The sequence below is a fragment of the Mytilus trossulus genome, unplaced genomic scaffold (assembly GCF_036588685.1).
Source record: "Mytilus trossulus isolate FHL-02 unplaced genomic scaffold, PNRI_Mtr1.1.1.hap1 h1tg000024l__unscaffolded, whole genome shotgun sequence".
Taxonomy (NCBI): Eukaryota; Metazoa; Mollusca; class Bivalvia; order Mytilida; family Mytilidae; genus Mytilus; species Mytilus trossulus.
Genome location: NW_026963290.1, coordinates 4,869,752 through 4,891,891, shown reverse-complemented (window position 1 = coordinate 4,891,891; position 22,140 = coordinate 4,869,752). Strand labels below are relative to the sequence as shown.

General features: G+C 33.6%; 1 protein-coding gene across 1 annotated transcript in view; it reads right to left on the bottom strand.

The window, feature by feature from the left end:
* Window positions 1-12,391: 12,391 nt before the first annotated feature.
* Window positions 12,392-22,140, bottom strand: part of LOC134699059 (ficolin-2-like) — a 36,155-nt gene continuing 26,406 nt past the window's right edge. The window contains exons 2-5 of the mRNA XM_063560743.1: window positions 19,970-20,066; window positions 19,299-19,463; window positions 14,307-14,501; window positions 12,392-12,492 (exon numbers count right to left, since the gene is read on the bottom strand). Of these exons, the coding sequence (XP_063416813.1) occupies window positions 12,392-12,492; window positions 14,307-14,501; window positions 19,299-19,463; window positions 19,970-20,066 (558 nt within the window). The remainder of the gene's footprint in view (window positions 12,493-14,306; window positions 14,502-19,298; window positions 19,464-19,969; window positions 20,067-22,140) is intronic.

The following is a 22,140-nucleotide window of genomic DNA, read 5'->3' as shown; positions in this document are numbered from 1 at the left end:
CGTTTGCTTTCTCATTTAAATTGTACATCTTTGGTCATTTCGGGGCCTTTACTATCAGAGACCATGTGGTATGGGCTTTACTAATGGTAATAGATGAAAGCCGTTATATTACATATCGATTTCAATGTCCGTGTCAACTGGTTTCTTGTAGAGAGTTGTCCCATTTTCATTCATACAACATCTCTCTATTTTTCTTAATCTAAAAGCTTGCATTTCATAGTAGTGTATATGTTTGGGGATTCTCATGTTTTATCTTATCAGAAACGATGATTCGCTTGTGATTTATCTTTTCATGTTGCAAGATTTTAATTTTAATTAAGTCTTTTACTTTTCCTCATCTTGTGACTTATTCAGTCTGTACTTCTATTAATCTTTTGGCACAATTTAACCCTGCATCGAAACATTTGATTTTACCAACTTACAATGAACATTAATTGGGTTAGTCTGTTGGTACAACTCCTGTGGTACGTCTTGATAAGTAACCTGACATCTGACTATAGCATTATTATCTAGCTGTTCCATCTTCAGTGTCAGCTGACTGGTGCCGTGGAATGTACAGTTTGCTGGAATCTCTATTGCCGTCGTATTTTGTGATTCGTATGATGTTTCCTCTATAGTAGTACCATTGGAGATACGCCTGTATCTCACCCATCTAAATTTGCCTTGCGGTTTACCAACATTACCAGTACATGTGAAGACTACATTATTGCCTTCTTCTATTCCAGTTGATGGTATATGTACTGGTTCACTGTCTGGTTGTTTTGGATAACCTGGTATTAATATTTGTATTGTTTTGTTATGTATAAAGCTGTTTAACGGTATAAGTATTACCATTATTAAAGGCCATTCGGATGCATATAATTTCTAACATCCCGTTCATTTGAACTTTGGTGGATATTTGTCTCATTGGCAATCATTGCTTAGCCCCTAATTTTTATATACGAGTTACGTAATTCTTCAAATCCCACATGCTTTAAATACTTATCAAATGTACCAGGATTATAATTTAGTACGCCAGACGCGCGTTTCGTCTACATATGACTCATCATTGACGCTCATATTAAAATATTTATAAAGCCAAACAAGTACAACGTTGAAGAGCAGGAATGATAAAATTAATACATCAAATTCTCAGTCTTCAGGAACCACATTGTATCAGTATTACAAAATTATTTTTACTTGTGTTTTTTTAAATTTCGTGTTTAAAAACCTAACCTTAATGAAAAGTGTATCAAGTTAAGACTTTCAATAAGTTTAAAGAAAAGGATAAGTACATGTACACTTATTTTTCCCCCGTTAACATTGCTATTATTTTCCCCTTTCTCTTTCTTTCTCTCTGACATTACGAATGGCAAGTCAAAATTTGCCATGCAAACGCCATATTGAAACAAACATGTTTAGGTAGGAAATGTGTACAAAGAAAAAAAAAACTATATTCAAAAGATTGCAATACTATACCCAATTTTAAGATGTATGGAGGATTGGGAAGATTTCCTTTGCAAATTCGAGTTAAATATAGAATGAATTGTAGAATCAATAGTAAACAACACTGGTCTAAGACATATTTTCAAGAATCAGATTGGCCTTCGGAATAAAAATCAACTATATAGAATATTTAGTGATCAGTTTTGATTCCTTATGGTTGCAGTCTTGTAATTGACTTATCCATATGTTTACATGCAGACCAGCTGATCTTTAATTTGTTTTAAAGAATAAATTGCTACATTGAAATTGTTTTCAGTTGCATGTAATAAATGTTGTAATGTGAAATTGGGATTTATTTTTAGATTTATCTAAAAAAAACAATAAGGTTCATGCTACGAAAAAAAAGGTCATGCAACCCAGAAGTCAAGACAATTTTTTCTACTTTCTGTTTTCTGTTTTTTACTAGGTCGCAACACTTCAGGTAAAACTGTTATCCCCAAAAGATAATTTTTTTTTTTATTTGAATGTGTGTTTTAATTCAGCAAAAACTTGTAATAAAAAATTATAAAAAAAAATGAGTCCGGAAATTGTTTCTGTAACACATGTGTTTTAATTCAATTCACTCCATGTTTTAACATGCAACGGAAACTGGGGTTGCTAAACAAGACTTGTATATATAACTGTAATGGCATGTCTTTAAAAAAAATCATTTTTTTTTCATTAAGTAGCCATATTTGAACATCTAATCTTAAGTTTGCATTATTTGTTAAAACCGTAAATCAGTATTACAATAATCTACTTATACAATAGCTTTTAAATGCTGACATCTGTTATGCTATTTACACGTACCTTTAACACTTAAATTTGCAACACCAGAATTTGCAGTTCTACTTCCACCAGAACCTGCATATGCTACTTGACACATGTATTCTGTTTCATCTACACAGGCTATCTGAGAAAACTGTATTGAAGCTGAGTCTGTAGATGAAGATGTTGGGTTGGTAAGTGTCACTCTGTCAGTCAAATAATTGCCTTCAGCTGTAAGGGTTGCATTTATTTGAACAGACGGAATGTAAAATGTGGCTATATTTTTAAACTGCCCATTTTTTTTGGCCTGAATACCTGCACCTGTAACAAATTCCCCTGTCACAGTTATGTAAGAACAAACCAACTGTAATTTATTCTGTCCAAGTATTCCTTCTGAAGGTGTTGCTTGTATTTGAACACTTATTGTTTCTATACCTAAAAATAAGGACAACTAAATTAGTTTCAATTACACTGGTTATTTAATATATTTTAAAATGCAAAATTTCAGACATGAGAGACAATACGACGATACTGTTCTAGCAGATAAGCACAAGGAAGGAGTCCAAAGATACATATATGGTACCAAACATGTGTTATTTGACCCTATCGATGTAAGGCAATATATTGTGGCAAACAGGTTTCATCTACAGTATCGATGTAAGATATATATTGCGTCAAGCAGGTGGCATTTTATTTTATCGATGTAAGGTTATTTATTTTGTCGAACGGTTGATATTTAACTCTATCTATTTAAGGTTATTTATTGTATGAAGCAGGTCGTGTTTTACGCGATCGATGTAAGACGATATATTGTGTCAAGTTGGTAGTATTTTACCTTATCGATGTAAGGTAATGTATTGTGTCAAGCGGGTGGTGTTTACCCTATCGATTCAAGGTAATGTATTATGTCAAGCACTTGGTATTTTTCCATATCGATGTTAAACCATATATTGGTTCAAGCACGTGGTATTTTACGTAATCGATGTCAGACAAGATATTGTGTCAAGCAGGTGGTATTCTAACTTATTGATATAAGTCAATTTAGTGGGTCAAGCAGGTGCTATTGTATGCTTCAAATCTTAGGCAATCTATTCTGTCAAGCAATTGTATTTCACCATATGGATGAAAGACAATATATTATTTCAAGCACTTGATATTTCACCTTATCGATATAAGACAATATATTATGTCAAGCAGGTTGCATTTTACCATATCGATGTTAGACAGTATATTGTGTCACACACGTGGTATTTTACTCAATCGATGTAAGAAATTTTATTAGGCCAAGCACTTTGTATTTTACCATATAGATCTAAGACAATATATCGTGTCTAGCAGTTGGTATTTTACCATATCGATGTTAGGCAATACATTGTGTCAAACAAGCATTATTTTACATTATCGATGTAATACCATATATTGCGTCAAGCAGGTGTAATCTAACTAATTGATATAAGGCAATTTATAGGGTCAAGCAGGTGCTATTGTATGCTTCAAATCTAAGGCAATCTATTGTGTCAAACAGGAATTATTTTACATTATCGATGTAAGACAATATATTGTGTCAAGCAAGTGTTATTTTACACACATGGTAATTTTGAAGAATATCCACAGCCTACTCCTTGTACTTTTCCATTTGAAAATTCAGTGCCAATTAGATAGAGGAGAATTGAATGCAGTGATAGAAACTATTTCTAATAAGTTATTTGGGGTCAGTAAATCCCGTATGAGATGCACGTGAGAGCGAAGCTCAAATCCCCATATGGAATTTTCTGACCCCATATATATATATAGTAGGTCATTAGCACTCGAAGTCACGAATTTATCTTACCGACTATCTCAACATGTGGTATTTGGGCCAGTGGCCTATACAAATGTGATAAAATATTCAACACCGTTTAAATTATGAACCTAATTCCAAAGGTCTATACCAAAACAACTGCCACCAATAACAACCTGTTAGCTTGAACACTTGAAAGTCCTGTTTTATGTACAAAACATTAAATGCACAGCAATACACCATAATCAATGAACTACTGTACCAGGTTCCTGACTGTTGACATACAAATACAACACAAAAAGCGGGAACTAACAAAAACTCTTTTTTTGATATACCATGTAAATGCTGATAAGTTGGTAGACATTATCACCATATTTGTATTTATAATTTTCTCTGATTCTCTGATATCTCTGAATTTTTTCAGATTCTCTGATGTCCAGCCCTGGTCATCCCTAGGCCGCTTCATCACCAAAGCCAAACAAACCAAAGGTTTTACATCAACACGACAGCAGAGTTCACTCAGAATACTCATTATCAATTTTCAGAGTATTAAAAACAAACGTAACGACCTGCAAGTTTTACTGGAATCTACAAGACCAGACGTCATACTTGGAATTGAAAGTTGGCTATCTGACAAGATTCATAGTAAGATATTCTTAGATTCCTTAGGTTTTAACATCATTCGTAGGGATAGAAAAGGAGACCCGCATGGAGGGGTGATCATAACAGCACGACATGACCTTTGCCTCACACAGAGTTTTTGAAGCGACAAAACAGAACTAATTTCAAGAAACATCGAAATAGGACCTAGGAAATCAATATCGCTCAACTGTTTAAATAACTTTGTTTGAAAATGTTTTAACTGTGCAGAAATAAAAACCCTACGAGAGAAAAATAAGAACAATATTTTCCTATTAGGAGGGGATTTTAATTTTCCGGACATTGATTGGACCTCATATGATACCCACAGCTACCAAGTACCAGCAGAGGTCAATCAAGCTTTCATTAGGATGACCGCAGCTCTGAGCGTCCAACAATTGGTGAACAAACCTACAAGAGGGGAAAACAATTTGGACCTTATGTTTACATCACATCCAGGTCATCTTGAAAGATGTAAGACACTTCCTCCAATCGGAAACAGTGACAACGACATCGTACTATTAGACCTAGCAGCTAACGTAACAAGACCTAAACCTACTAGCAGAACCACCAACCTCTGGAAAAAAGCCAATATGGACGGAATTAACAAAAACTTTACTGATAACTTCACTGAATTTCAAACCACCAATTTCAGTGATATCAACGCAATGTGGAATAAATTCAAGAGCATCATCATGAATGCAATGACCACATACGTACCAACTACACAAAACAAGGAGAGCCATCCTTGGATGATCACACAGCTATGTCAAATTAGCAACAGCAAACAGCGTGCATACACCAAAACTAAAAGAACTAAAAACACTAAAGATTGGAAAAGATACAAATTTCTCAAGGCAAAGCTACAAAAAAACCCAGGATTAATCCTGGAAAATACATGGGAGACATCATAAGCACAGACCCCAAGGAGCAACCGAAACGATTTTGGTCCTACATTAAGAACAGGAAACAAGAATCCACAGGCATTGTTACACTCAAAGACAAAGATGGACTTCTCCACAACGATACACCAACTACAGCTTTAATCTTAAACCGCCAGTTTCAATCTGTCTACACCAAAGAAGACATACATAACATGCATATGCCACATGGACAACATCAGAGTCAGCCAGGCCGGTGTTTACAAGCTACTCCGTGGACTAAGACCAGTCAAAGCCACTGGGCCTGATGAAATTTCAGCCTATATACTCAAAGAAGCAGCTGAACACATATTACCATATCTGACCATACTTTACCAGAAATCTTGGACACTGGAATTATTCCTTACGACTGACGAGCTGCCAACATTGTCCCAGTCTTCAAAAAAGGGGAAAAACACAAAGCTTCCAACTATCGGCCAGTCTCATTGACTTCGATCTGCTGAAAACTATTGGAACATATTGTTCATAGCACCATCATGAATCACTTTGACCGCCACCAAATTCTTTGTGACCATCAACACGGTTTTAGTTCCAAAGATTTTGTGAAACACAACTCCTGATAACACTAGACGAAGTTGACGAGAATTTAGAACAAAGAGAACAGACCGACATCATCCTGCTTGATTTCTCCAAAGCTTTTGACAAAGTGCCTCACAATAGATTCCTCCAAAAAAAACGACTATTACGGAATACGTGGAGTAACACTCAAATGGATACAAGACTTCCTAAGCAAGAGAACACAATCCGTATTGCTTGAAGGGCATAAATCTGGCCCCCTATTATTTCTGACTTACATTAATGACCTGCCACAATCAGCATATTCTGAGGCAAGGTTATTTGCAGACGATTGCTTAGTTTATAGAAAAATAAAGAAAGTTAAGGATAGCGAGACACTCCAAGACGACCTTAAAAAGTCCAAAAGTGGGAATCACGATGGCAGATGAATTTCCATCCCGAGAAGTGCATCGTGATACGGATTACCAACAAAAGAAACCCACTGATAAGGAATTACCAACTAAATGGTCACATCCTAGACGCAGTCAAGCATAGGAAATACCTGGGAGTCACCTTAAACCATGACCTTTATACGGTAGTCAAAGCCTAGGACGGTGTAAACAAGAAGTCAAGGCTAATGCCTACATTACCATGGTCAGAACAACCCTTGAATACGCCTCCTCTGTATGGGATCTTTACCAACATAACCTTGAAAAAGGCCTAGTACAAGTACAGAGAAGGGCAGCTTGGTTTGAGCACAATGAATACCAAGACGTATCCCCAGGTTGTGTCAGCTCCTTACTGGAGAGACTAAGATGGAAGTATCTTAAAGATCGCCGCTACAAAGACCGACTCACCATGGCATACAAGATCCGCAATAGATTGATGGATATTAACCCCTCTAATTTTTAACAAATCCGGAGATTCAAGGACCAGAGGAGGCCACCGCATACATCAACAGCGCACTCTTAAAAATCAATACACGTACTCCATTTTCCCAAGATCAACCAGGGAATGGAAAACTCTACCGGAAAATGCCACAACAGCATCTACACTAGAAGAGTTCAAGGCCAGCCTTACCATCCTGCCAGAGGCCTTAACAGGAGATTCACACACCTAGAACTACTCAGACCCCAGATGTACATAGTTTTATTTGTAAATAATTTTCCTGTAAATAGTTTTTATTAAGTGATTTCACGAGCAAGAGTCATTTATACACTCAAGAAGAGTCCGACTCTGTGCTGAAAGAAGAAGAAGAAGATAATTGAATAAATAAACAACGTACAAACTAGGCCTTGAAATTTACCTCTTTATTGTTGCTAATTGGTTCTTTTTTAGTGCATCATTTAAACGTAAGACGTATTTTTATTTGGAAAGGAACATACACTTAGTATACGTAGCTATAATCACTTCAATAAATATTCAGAAATCGGATATTGTTACGTTTGGATTACCTTTTATTCTTTACAAAATCATTTAAATGAGACAAGTCTACTCACGGTTATAGCCTGAATAAATATTTAGTTACAAACGATATTTTTTTAATGTCAAATATAAATGAACATACTCCGGCATGCACTGCTGAACATCAACTATTTATACAATCAGTAATACCAACTAAAACGAAATTATTAGAGGATTCATCCCGAACCTTCTTCTACAGAGGCTGGTTTTGCAATTTTGATTTTTTTTCAACTGCTTAAACAGATTTCTTAAAACACGAGAAACATGTGTCATATAGAAATAGGAAGATGCGGTATCAGTGCCAATGAGACAACTCTCCATCCAAATAACAATCTAAAAAAGTAAACTATTATAGTATACCCGTAAAGTCACCTTGAGTAAACCTTACGTCTTATCATACACAACAAAAATATATATAAAACAAGCGATTGGAACAAAAATTACATGTTCATAGTAAATCTAATCAAGTATCCGATCCGATTGGAAAAAAAATGTACGATTTAAGGCCAAATTGTCCTAAATCATATTCATCTTAAACTCGAACATTTATTAACACATTCTACTAGTTACACTCAAAAGCTTCAGGGAAAATTCAAAAATATGACTTTAGTTATTAATCAAGCTTAGATTTAAGAGTCGATGAGGACTTCAATTTCACTAGTTTTCTTATATATTAGGAGTAACCCCACTTTTACCAAAATATATATTTTAAAAGACTCACCTATGAGTGAAAAAAGCACAATCACAACATGTATATTTTTGATACTCATTATATTATCCAGGAAGAGGAAGAAAAATCTGTGAGATTTACCTGGATAGATACAATTACTGTATAGATATTGTTACTTATACGCTACATAATAAAACTTTTATTATGTAGGAACTGAAATGTGCAAAATGCGTCTACAGTTCTAACTAATTTTTGAAATCAGATTTTTTTGTGACAATATTGTCTCTTTAAGCTCACATGCCAGTGGTATACAGGTCAAGTGAGCTAACCATTTTCATAGATTGGCATCTGGTTTCGTCGTCCGTAGTCTGTTTAATAAAAATAGTTGTCAAATGTACCAGGCTTATAAATGAATACGCCAGACGCGCGTGTCGTCTACATAAGACTCATCGGTGACACACAGATCCAGCAAGTTAGAAAGCCAAACAAGTACAATGTTGAAGAGCTTTGATGACCAATAAGTCCAAAGAAGTTGTGCCAAATACGGCTTAGGTAATATATGACTGGGATAAGAAACATCCTAAGTTTTTCGAATAATCTATCCCTTTACAAACATTAAATTTATAAATGTGACCATATGAATGAAATTCATGTCAACACCGAGCGGGTGATACTATCGGAAAGAAACGTTCACCAGCAGTAACATTAACCCAGTGGTGTGAATAGTTATCAACTATACCAGGCTAATAATTCAATACACCAGAGGTCTTGCCTACATAAGACTCATCGGTGACACTCAGATCAAAAAAGTTAGAAAGCCAAACAAGTACAAAATTGAAAAGCACTGACGACTCAAATTCCAAAAAGTTGTGCCAAAGTTTTTCTTTGCCCGGGATAAAAAAAATCCGTAGTATTTCGAATAATTCATACTTTTGCAATCAGTAAATTTATAAAAATGACCGTATCATTGATATTTACGTCAACACTGAATTACAGACTACTCAGTTGGTAATACCCTCGGGGACGAAACGTCCACCAGCATGGCAACAACCCAGTGGTGTGAATAGGTATCAAATTAACCTGGCTTATAATTCAATACGTCAAGCGCGTTTCGTCTACATAAGACTTACCAGTGGATTCAGATCAAAATAGTTAGAAATGCAAGCAAGGACAAAATTGAAGAGCGTTGATGACAAAAACTCATCGATCTAAAATTAATTGACAACGCTAAAAAAGAAAAAAAAGACAAACAGACAAATAATAAAAGTACATTAGATACAACATAGAAATTATAAACTAAGCAACACGAACACAACTTAAAAACTGGGGATGATATCATGTGCTCCGGAAGGACAAACAGATCCTGCTCCACATGTGGTACATGTCGTGTTGTTTATGTTATTACAAACTATTTGTCCTTGTAGAATAAGTTTTTATCACAATAATCCTTATGGTAATTAGTTATAAAATGAATCCGATTAAACTTCCTTCAATTTAGTATGGCCACATTTGCTTAAAGAAGCAATAGCTGGCAAACTGATGTTCATTGATTTTACTCAGATTCTGATATATGATTTATAACAATGTAAAATATTTATTCAAATTAAAAAAAAGTCTATTATAAACACTTTACAGGGCATATACTATATATTGTGTAGCTTTGTTTTGTGCTTATTTTAGTATTGATGCCATCTAATTAATTATCCAGTTGACCAAAGATGACATTCATGGTCATATAAGCGATAAATTATAGATGTAGAAATAAATAGAAAGCAAACTCGGGCAGTTTGAATTTTCTAGGTTGGTTTAATTTCATATTAAAGATTAAAAATAACTAAATGTGATCCATCGTTTTTACCTGTGTAAGAACGGTGGGTTTTTTTCTGGATCGAATTAGTCAATCAAAAGATATATCTTTGTTTCACTTTCAATGTCGGCATTCTTTTCCATTAAATAACCGAACACGCACAATACATGTGCTATCCATCTTTAGCTAAAAGGTAAACTTGAACTTCCATGAATAGGAATATGTATAATTCATCATCTATGTTGAATAGCTTAATGTGTCAAAATTGAGCCATACTGGGTGCTAAAAACGAATAATTGTTCCATTATTTACCTTTCATTAATGATTGAACCAAAATTAATTATATTTTTAATAAAAAATCATACTTTAAGTAAATAAGCATAATTTAAATAAATAATCATACTTTAGATAAATAATTATACTTCCTTTCTCATTTTTTTAAAGATAACTCATCATACTTTTGATTTGAATTGATCTCGTAGCTAGTGCCCCTTTGAAATAGAACATAGTGTATAAGTTATGTTTAATGTATTTCTTTAAATTTGCTTTAGAAAGAAAAAAAAATGATATAGGTAATTATACGTATTAAACATTTCCATTCTTAATTTTATATTTAATTACGTTCATGAAGTTAAGCAACTTTGGTTTTCATATTTTTTTGATATGATCGTTTTCCGATGAAGGTTAATGCAGTTAGGCTTTGAACGCATCAAAATTATAAAGCGTTTTTTCCCTCGAAAGTTGATAAATACACATACCATCAATGACAGAGAAAATCCTAATTACAATACAATTGCAGCACAAGATGTTAAGTTAAAACAATCACTATCAGTTTGAAAACAAGAATGTAACTGTATAGCAACCATTGTTTAAAGGAAAATAAACTTTAATTTGGAATTTGAATTATATTTTGTTTGTGGAATATATGTTTATGATGTAATATCAATAATACATATCGTTTTGTTGTTTAAAATACATGTGCATGTTGTTTTAAATTTTTGTTTTCGTATTAAAAATTGTAATGCTTTTTTTAGTGTCTGGAGAGTGTGTGGGCTAACCCGGGAACAATGTGTTTGTTTATAAACATATATTTTTACATACAAATTGAAATTGAAAATAGAAAATTATCAAGAGAACATCTATGGCGTTCTTAGCCCTCACTAAATTACGTTTTATTTTATAAAAAGAGTGCTTCATCGATCTACAACGATGTTATTTTTCGTTGCTAGTCAAGTAGTTTTTTGTCAATAGATATATATTTTTTGTCTATGTAGAGTTCTTTTAACATTAAACTTAAGAAGAAATTCATTAAACCTCAATTTCTATCATGAACTATTCTGGAAAAATATGTATATGATCAGTGCAGAGGGGAAATAATCAAATAACTGTTTTCGAAACTTAAAATAAACAGTTCATAACATGGGAAAATGTGCTTGTATCAGAGAGTTGTCCCATTGGCACTCACACCACATCTTCCTATATCTATTGTATCATTGCACACTTATGTTAATATATTGCATAAAATGCACTATAAACAACTCTAGGTACATTAGAAGGATGGTAATTATCAATGCAAACTTGTTTCCTGGTTCCTTATGACGTGGTGATTGTTTTTTCCCGTCAGGATTCAAAAAGAAAACTCGCGTCATGATTTATGCCTTTGAAACAATAAACAAAGAACGCAATCAATAAGACTATTTATTATTCTTGCTTCTTTAATATATAATTTAAGACTCGATTGTTTCCTATATGAAACAACTAGATATTTCTCAACAAAGATTTATTCATATTTGCATCCATAACTTTGGATCTAAACACCTATCATGGTGTTCTGGCACCTCGATTCTTGTATGATTTCATTGATTCGTGTGTCACTATATTTTCTTTTACATGTTATGAATAATGCAGTTGCACACTACCTAGAGAGTTATTATTTATTGACTGTTTGTTTAATAATTTCGAATATCTTAGTGTTTCATAGATGATATCGGATATGTTCCTAATGTTGTAACTACAAACCACTTCCCTTCTAATCATGAATGTGACCTACCCAAATAGACTATTTACTGGGTTTATTATAACACGAGCAACACGACGGGTGCAACATATGAAGCAGTATTTGCTTACCCTTCAAAAGCAACTGAGATCACCCCAGTGTTTGGTGGGGTTCGTGTTGCTATTCGTTAACTTTCTGTGTTGTGTCTTGTGTACTATTATTTGTCTGTTTATCTTCTTTAATTTGCCCCTCTTCTATGTAAGGCGATATGACAATATAATAAACATTAAAAAAATACAATCTAAAGTCGAACAAAACAATGACAAAAACCTATATAATTAGTTATCAAAGATATAACAGACACCAATCAACGATAACCAGTAAAAAATGCTGCTGCTAACAGAATGTAGTGGGATTGAACATTCTGGTATGCACTAAACCCACCATTAACCTTGGACAATGGTGTACCTGTAAAAGCACAGCATATTGAACTGTAAATATTAATTTAAAACGGCGAATTTTATCAAATAGGCACGACGTTAAGTGGTGTAAAAAGGTCCTCTGATTGACAGTTTTCTCATAGGCTTCATTCTATTATTTTCATATATAAACAGAAAAAAGCATGACCCTGTGTAATGCAATTTTTAAAGGGATATATATACTAGCTGTCAAATTCATGTTCACCAATTTGACTCAAATTCTAATATTTGATTTATAACAATGTAAAACATTTATCCAAATTGTAAAAAGTTTAAAATAAACAATTAACAGAACATTGGGTCGAGAATATGTAGCTTCGGTTCGTGTGTTTTTTAGTCTGGACTCCATATACATAACTATCGAGTTGACTTCAAAATACCTCCGATGACCATACAAGTGATATGAACATAAATGAAGATATATATGTAAATAGGTAAATCAAACTCACATGCATGAATACGGCTTTAATTAGGTGGAATTATATATTTGCAAGTGAATAATAGATTATCAATGTTTTTTCGCTTATTTTGAAAAGATTGAAACATACTGGCTACTAAAAGCGAATTATTTTTTCTCTATTTTACTTTAATTAATGATTCAACAAAAAACAATCATCTTTTAGAACTTATATATATCTCTTAGCTAGTGCACCTTTAAAGTACGTAATATTGATAGGATGTAGTTTAAACATATTCATTTATAATGCATAATATACAAGTTATGACGACTTAATCCTTTTCTACTTTTGCGAGTGCTGCCTTGTAGCGACATTAGCTTGCTCTTTTTAGAAATCCACTAGATATTTTGTTCTCTCTAACACAATTTGTAATAAGACCAAAAATTTTCATAAGCACATCATTTTTTATTATGTCTTAATTTATAAAAACTCATATTCAAAGACATTACTACGATGTAATGATGATCTACTTAAAGGTGGATCATCGGTATATATTTCCGTCAATCCTGTTTTTTACAATTTGCTAAAAAGATAGTTTTGCAATTCTTTGCTTTGTTCATTAAAAAAAAATGTTGGTTACAGTTCAATTTTTAAAGCTACAGGTCATGCAAATGTCCACAATTTGAATACTGTGGATTAATTTATTTTCGTGGGTACCAATTTTCGTGAATTAACAAAAACTTGCATATTCGTGGATATTTAATTTCGAGGTTTTGCTGAAGTCTGCATACAAACCTATAGAAAAATTATCATTCGTTGAATATTTAATTTCGTGTTTGACTGTGCCCACGAAATCCGCGAAAATTGGTATCCAACGAATAATAATGAATCCACAGTACAATATTTATGAAAAATACAGTTGTGTGTATAAAAAGAAAACCATAAGATCGAATTTTGAATTTGATAATGAGAAAAAATATAATATAATATGATCCAAGAAAACAAAACGAAAAATGGTGTAACCGAATTCTTTCTACCCCCAGTCAAAAATGAAAATGTCGATTTTAATCTATCCAGAATATAAATTTTATTAATATAAGAGTTGACTCCCCTTTAATATTAAGTTAAAACATTAATTCTGAAACAAGAATATTTGGTTTCGACTAATGCAATGAACTACATATTTTTTATCATACAATTCAGCAGTTTCACACATAAATGTCAAATATATAGTATTTAAACAAAGCGCCCAACAAAACAAAATAAAAAAATAGCAAGTCTTTTTTGACGGTGTACGATCTTTTCTGCTGACAAATTACAATATTTTGCAATTAAAAATGTTTAATCTTCATTGTGATAGATTTCATGCTATTGAATGATGATGTCCATGGATACCAGAACATACTAGTTGTACTTGCATCACCAAAGTACCTTCCATTTGGGTTGACCTTGGTGCACCACCGCCCTGGCAAACCCTGATACCACCATCCACCATTCGTATGGTCAGTACACTTTGCTGTGGGCATGTCGTCATTGTCATGATCTTTGGTTGAAAATCGTGTATCGGTTAAATACTTAAGACTTCCCAACATTGCATCCCCTTAAATTCAAATTAAAAGAAACAAAATAATTAATGTCGGAACTCATGTCCTCAGATTTTTTGGTAGAAAAAAAAATTGAAGACACTCAAAATTGGGAAATTGATATTATATTTTTAAGGTCAAACAAAATTTTGACAGAAATAAAAACACTGAAAAACCTCAGACCAAAACAACTTTAAGATTCCGCGATATGAACTCAACAAAAACCTGAGACTTGATCAAAGGAACTCAGTTCGAGTTGAGCTAGCCAAAGTGGTTCAAAGGTATTTTGCTTCAACTTTTGATAATAATTCCCGCCTTCTTACCAACAAGTCTGCAGTTACTGTGAATGATAAAGGAAGCAGTAAAGTATCAGTGTTCATAGTTCATGATAGATTGTTTTCCGGGTTACAAACTCAAACCGAGGGACACACAATAACCATGCGAAGAAAACACAAAAAATAAGAGGAAAACTAAAGTGCAAAAAAAAAACCCGTTAACATACACAGAAACGAGTTTTGCTTCCAACTATCATAATCTTTTTTAAAAAAGAAAAAAAAAGTATTCTTATATCCTATTTTCTTGTTACAAGAAGATACTATGAAAGTTGGTTACACATCGATTTTACGAGGCTAATTTGAATATAGCTCCTTTCAAAAAATAGCCTGTTAATATATTATTGATGCTAATCAAATAACCTTATCATAGACACCAGGATTGAAAATTTATATGTGTGCCCAACGGACGTTTCGTTTATAAAAGAATCAGCAGTGACGCTCGAATTACAGAAAGTTTAAAAAGCCAATTGAAGTACGAAGTTGAAGAGCATTGCGGACTACAAATTTTGAAAAGTTTTGCCAAATACAGCTGAGGTAATCTGTTCATAAGGAAAAAAGTATTTCAAAACATTTAAAAAAAATTCATGTCATTTTTGTAAATATGGTCATGAATTTAACATACTCAGTCCAACCCAAAGTTATGTTATGTATAGTATAAATATAATTATTTGCTGTGACTGTATCTTACATTAATTTGTAGGATCTTTTACTATAGATAATTTAGCTGATCTGTAACAATAACATCTTCATGTCTTATATATCATGTACTGTAGTACGCCGCTAGATTAAAACTGACGTGGTAAGGTAACACATGCCCACCGTAAGCTATTTTTTTGAGAGCCCAGGTGGTCGTGTGTTCTAGCGGGACGTCTGAAGTGCAGGCGATTTGGTGTCACGATATCACAGTAGCATGGGTTCGAATCCCGGCGAGGGAAGAACCAAAAATTTGCGAAAGCAAATTTACAGATCTAACATTGTTGGGTTGATGTTTAGACGAGTTGTATATATATATATATATACAAATTTCGTTGTAGAAGGGTCTCAAAACAGCACAAACAACATTTTCCGAATGACCAAAAAAGTGAAAAAGTATAATATATATATATATAGAACAATAGGCCAATCATTCTTAAACATATATATATATATATAGGTAATCATTGTTAAGTACATTTAACATTTTCTAGCAGCTGTTATTGTGAGCATACGAATTCGATGCTTTTTTCCTACACGACTATGCACTTCCAAAGAGTTATTTAAACCGTAAAATGCCATAGTTAATCAGATATTTATGATGTGAAGTTACCAAGAATGAAATCGACTAGATCACGTAGACCGTTTGTTTTTCAATTGTGTTACACTAGTAATTTTGGGACCCTTTATAGTTGTTCGGTGTGAGTCAAGGCTCTGTGTTGAAGGCCGTACATTGACCTATAATGGTTTACTTTTTTAAATTGTTATTTGGATGGAGAGTTATCTCATTGCCACTCACACTACATTTTCCTATTGGTATATCAATGTAAGATGTTATAATTACCAAAATAAAAAAATACAACAGACACAAAAAATAATCATAAAATTATCCCTAAACTATGGGTAACTATATATTTCATGGGTGGATACCCCTTACACTTTGTTTTCCTCTTATATGATAGACCACAATGTCCTGCCTATATTACATCAACAATAAATATTTTCAGCTTAGCAGTCTTCTCCATTACATAGACATAATATAAAAAATGTTCATCTATAGCCTCGGTCTCAACTTACCGGATAGCACGAACGGACGCCTAATGAATGAAAATAAAAGTTGTCCGTTGACAATATTGTTATCCGTTGGGAGTCGGTTGATGTACTGACCGAATAAAACGGAAGAGTAACGGATGCATAACGGACACGCACCGGATATGCAACGTACGAGGAACGGACACGTACCGGGCAGATCGGATGTCGAACGTACATTCAACGGACTAGTAACGCATAAAACAGACACCTCACTGAAGGGTACCGGATAAAACGGATAAACAAGATATACGGAAAAATCAAAGGCGACAATAATAATACATGTAAATCGCATAAACATCCAAAATGTTTCTGTGTAACTGGTTTTGGTTTGTTCTTCAAAATTCCGCGAAAGGGCAGTGTCTGGCTTGAATAAGAACTGCTTGATTGTGAAGACGTGCCTATACTCTAAGATCGATTATAAATAATAAGAATTAATGAACCTATAAAAAATCTGACATACCAATAATTGGCATTTCTGACGCGAAATTTTTAAATGGCTTTTATCCGTTTCAGATCCGTTTATCATCCGTTTTATCCGTTATACGTCCGGTAGAAGTCCGTTCCTCATCCGTCCAACATCCATTTTATCCGTTAAACGTCCGGTAAAAGTCCATTGGTGAATTTATCTTCCAGACCTCCAACGGATGTATAACGGACACGTAACGGATACAAAACGGAAACGAAACGGACGAGTACCGTACAAAACGGACGACAAACGGACGCCTAACGGACGTTCTACGGACATTTTATCCGTTAGACGTCCGTTCAAAGTTTTGAACACGCTCCAAATTTTCCACCGGACAGAACGGACGTCCACGGATAAAACCTACTCCTAAAGGACATGCAACGGATCTGGACGGATGTCTAACGGATAAGAACGGACGTCAAACGAACATGAACGGATTGAAAAAAAGTTATCCGTTAGGCGTCCGTTCGAGCTATTTGGTAAGGTGTGACCGAGGCTTAAGAATTTTTTTACTTATGTTCAATACTTTTATTTGTAATTTTCATTGAAAGCAGAAAAAAGACCGAGAAAGAATACAATATGGACCTGTTTAAATGTTGGTTACCACCGATAGTCGTTTTAATAAACTGTTTAATTGTACCCCGTTGGCCATGGAATAGATTTAGCGTGATATACAATCAACATTTTAATTAAAAGAGGGACGAAAGATACCAAAGGGACAGTCAAACTCATAATTATAAAACAAACTGACAACGCCATGGCTAAAAATGAAAAAGACAAAAAGACAAACAATACTACACATGACAAAACAAAGAAAACTAAAGAATAAACAACACAAACCCCACCAAAAACTAGGGGTGATCTCAGGTGCTCCGGAAGGATAAGCAGATCCTGCTCCATATTTGGCACCCGTCGTGTTAATTAAAAGTACACATATTAGTTTTGTCTGAATGGATATAAGCAATCTTTATGACATTAATGAAGCCACTTATTAGCAAATATGTCGCACTAAATCATGTAAACAACACATATAGTTACAAGCAGAGTAATATTATTTTCAGTACCAGGGTCCTGGGTGAAAAATTTAACCCAGTATTCGGAACAATCAATTGTTGCTCGAAACACCATATGAAGAATTTTGATTGGTTGATATTTAGTCTGAATACGATCATCGTGCTTTATATCTTTAAAGCTGCAAGACCTGAAATGACTTTATAACGAGTTCATGGACCCCTGTTATTTTTATTGACCATATGAAGGAGGATTATTCGTGAAAAATTTTAAGAAAAGCACACTCATATTTTAGTCTTAACAAATAAAGAGCAAAATATGCCGTTTTTCCCCTTCATATCATAAACATTTCATTATGTTAATAATTTTAAAGACATGATGCACATTTTAATGTATAATGATGGAATGAAATGTCCCCATCCCAAATAACCGCTTACGTATTTCTTTTGAAACAAAAACTATAAGTATTTTTATTATAAGTTTACAACTGTCCATACAAAGGAAATTTTAAATGCACATATTATAGTAAATCCATGTTAAATTAAGCAAGGTATAGTTTATGTTCTTCACATATGTTTTACGGGGGTATGACACCAAACCCCTAACGAAATGGATTGTACTTGACATTCATATCATGAAGACATAATCTTTCAATCAGTTTAATTTAGGTCTGGAGATGGCATGTCAGTAATTGCTAGTAGTCCTTTGTTTAATTTATGTTTCGTTGTAATTTTGTTTACTTTTTTTCATTCCTTACGCTGAAATAGGACTCGGAATTGGATTTAACTGAGCTTTACTGTGCGTATTGCTGTGTGTTTGTTTTTATACATTGGCTACACATATAGGAGTGGTTTAAGATCTCACAAAACAGGTTTAACCCGGTCGTAATTTTTTGCGAATGTCCAAAGTCAGAAGCTCTTGTATGTCTTGTTTGATATCTAATTTTACGCCTTTTCTAAATTTATTATGACGTCGATGATCACTGAAATAGTACACATTTTTGTTTAGGTCCTAGCTTAAACACGCCTCAGGATGCGGAATTTTTCTCGGTGTGTTGAAGTCCCTTTGGTAAATTTTTGCTGTTTTTCTGCTTTTTGGTCGAGTTGTTTTCTCTTTGACACATCCCTTATATCCATTTTTAATTTTAGGAATATTTTTTTTGGTCAAGCATCTCTATAGGGTCCAAACTGTATTGTATGACTTTAATGTACGCTTACCAGCATTCCCAGTGTACCCATCTAATGTTATTTCATAACCTTTAGACTCATCTGCCAGTTTGAAAATCTTGTACTGAGCATAGCGCCATTCTCCAGACCAATCTTGTACGTCGAATCTCAAACTATACGACTTTCCATTTAAGATGTTAAAGATGTTGTCGTTACCTTCAAAAATAAAGATATTTAACTGTTGTTGTAACACGTCTTCTGATTGGCTGACGTCGTTTTGTTTATCAGCCCAAAGACATGATTTTGTGATGTGGCCGTGACGTCATTAACATTTTTTCATGATTTACTCCGGTATAAAATGGAATTACGAATTAAATTATACTAAACGATTAAAATATTTGTATGTGCCTATTCGAGATAACATCAAAAATATGGTGCACATTTTAAATAACCCGTTTCACCATTACGTTGTGCTTGATTTATATCTTGCTAAGCAAAGTCTGTTCACCAAAGAGCTTACGTGATGATATTTTTATTATGATGGTTCCAACAATCAAATTAAATTCAACCCGGTTTCGTTTTTTCTTATCGATTTATAAATTTTGAACAGCGGTATACTACTGATGCCTTTATTTTTCATGCAAAATTCAACCAACTATTCGTCCATTTGGTTTGAAACCGCGAATGTATAATATCAATGTGTAAGTTATATTCAAACTTACCAAGCCAATATTCTCCTGAAACATTTCCGAATCCTTTCTTATAGTCTGACCAGTCTCTGTAGAAATCTATTGATCCATCTAGCCGTCTTTGGATCACCTATAACATATATGTAGAATCGTTGCATATTATTCCCATTTATATAAAGGAAACATTGAATCAAATTTGTGTGCACTCTGACGTTTTTGTGAATACATTAAACAATAACTTTTGAGTTATTTCTCAATCAAAACACTGGAAAGGAAGTATTTTTATAGTTTAAGTTGTCAACAATCATTTTGTTATATCGCGGTACATGCTTGCAATATTTTTTAAAATCCATCGAAACTATATTGTTTCCACTTTGCAAGTGTTACTTTTTTAAAAGACATTTTTAATTTATGGACAAAGTATAAGAAAAGAGCTACTTTTTTTACTAAGTTCAAGCAAATGTGTCGAACTATTAAAAAACTATAAAGCGCGACTGACTTTTACAAAGCTACATGTATTTCAATAGAAAATTACAAGAGTACTTAAGGTGGCTGGGGCGTCTTTTTTTTATTACTTGTCTAAATCAAGCTTTTATCATGCTTTTTTTCATTAAAAAGTATGGGTCACCGGACTTTTTTTCACGCTATAGGTTGCGCAAAATTGTCAGATTTTGTATGGATTATTTATTAACCATCAAATTTTGTGTGATAAAACGAAAACGTACTATAAGAATTTTAAGATAAAATATTGCTCTTATAACATGCTTTCAGATCAGCAAAAGAAAAGATGGGGTCACCGAACTTCTTTTCATGCTACATATCGAAATATCTGCTTATCTAAAATCTTAGATGAAGGAAGACACCCGAGCCTCCTTAAGTCAGAGGAAAATTCAAAACGGAATGTCTGTAATCAAATGGCAAAATGAAAAGCTCAAACACATTACACGAATAGATAACAGCTGTCATATTCCTGAAATTGAAATGATAACTGTAAAATGGTTGATTAAATAGAGAAAAAAGAGATCGAAGCTATGAATGCAAATCACGGCCGTCGCTTTTTCTGAGTCAGACTAGGTGAACATTCCTTTGTAACGTTGAATAATCACATCGTACTTTTTCAAGATATTTAAACTGTGGGGTCGACAAAAAAATCTAAACCATAATCAAATAACATGAATATAAGCAGACGACTAAACCTTGAGTTTTTTAATGTTGAATACTTAAACATTATGTTTTTCTTTTAATGCACATGCTCCAATAACACAATATTCGCGTACCAGTACTGAAATACAGAAATACTGCGTTTGTATGTTGTGTTGACTATTATATCATTTGTGTGTGCGTTTATCTATGATGATTGTTCTTGTGTGTGTTTGTGCTGTTTTTTGGTCACGTGGTGTAGTCTTTTAGCGATATTTTAGACATTGTCCAAAAGCGGGGGGTTTGACTAGCCATTATTCAAAGTTTTAACTCACCATTTTGTCCTTAAATGTCTTGCAACAAGTCAGGAGTATGACAATTGTGATCCAAAAGTTCGTTTCAATAAGTATACTCGTGTTTCTTTTACGTTTATCCTCACTTTAGAGTCCCTATTGATCATTGTTTTCCTATTATAGTTGTTGTGTTTTAGTTTGTTCATTAAAGTTCATGCATGTGCATGAGAAGAAAAGCATTCTACATTTAATCCAACACAAAATTAATCATCTGCTAGTTATTCGTATTATTCGATTTATTCATTTAAAACCTTACGCGACCCCTCATTCTAAAATGTCTGCAACAAGTACGATGTGATAACTCGGATTTACATAGCGTACACCTCATTTGACCCAGTTCGTCGCTATAATCTGTGTTTGTAAAGAAATGCTCTCGTCCAAACTGTTATGAAAACGATTCTAAATGACGTGTGTTGTAACGACCATAACGTTCATACATGTATTCATGTATATAAACTGTGAAAATACCAGAGAATACTGAAGAATATTTTGAATGGCCCAATACAATTTAGGCGGACATTGTGTGTGTGTGTGTGTGTGTGTGGGGGGGGGGGGGGGGTCCTACCTCATTATAAAATTCCATGTAACTTTTGATAGTAACAGTTCTTGTTCACTAGCAATACTTTATGGAATTCAAAAGTAAATTTAGATTTGTATTTTCACAAGTTATGATTCACATAATTTCAGAGTATTTGAAACTCCGGAACTTAA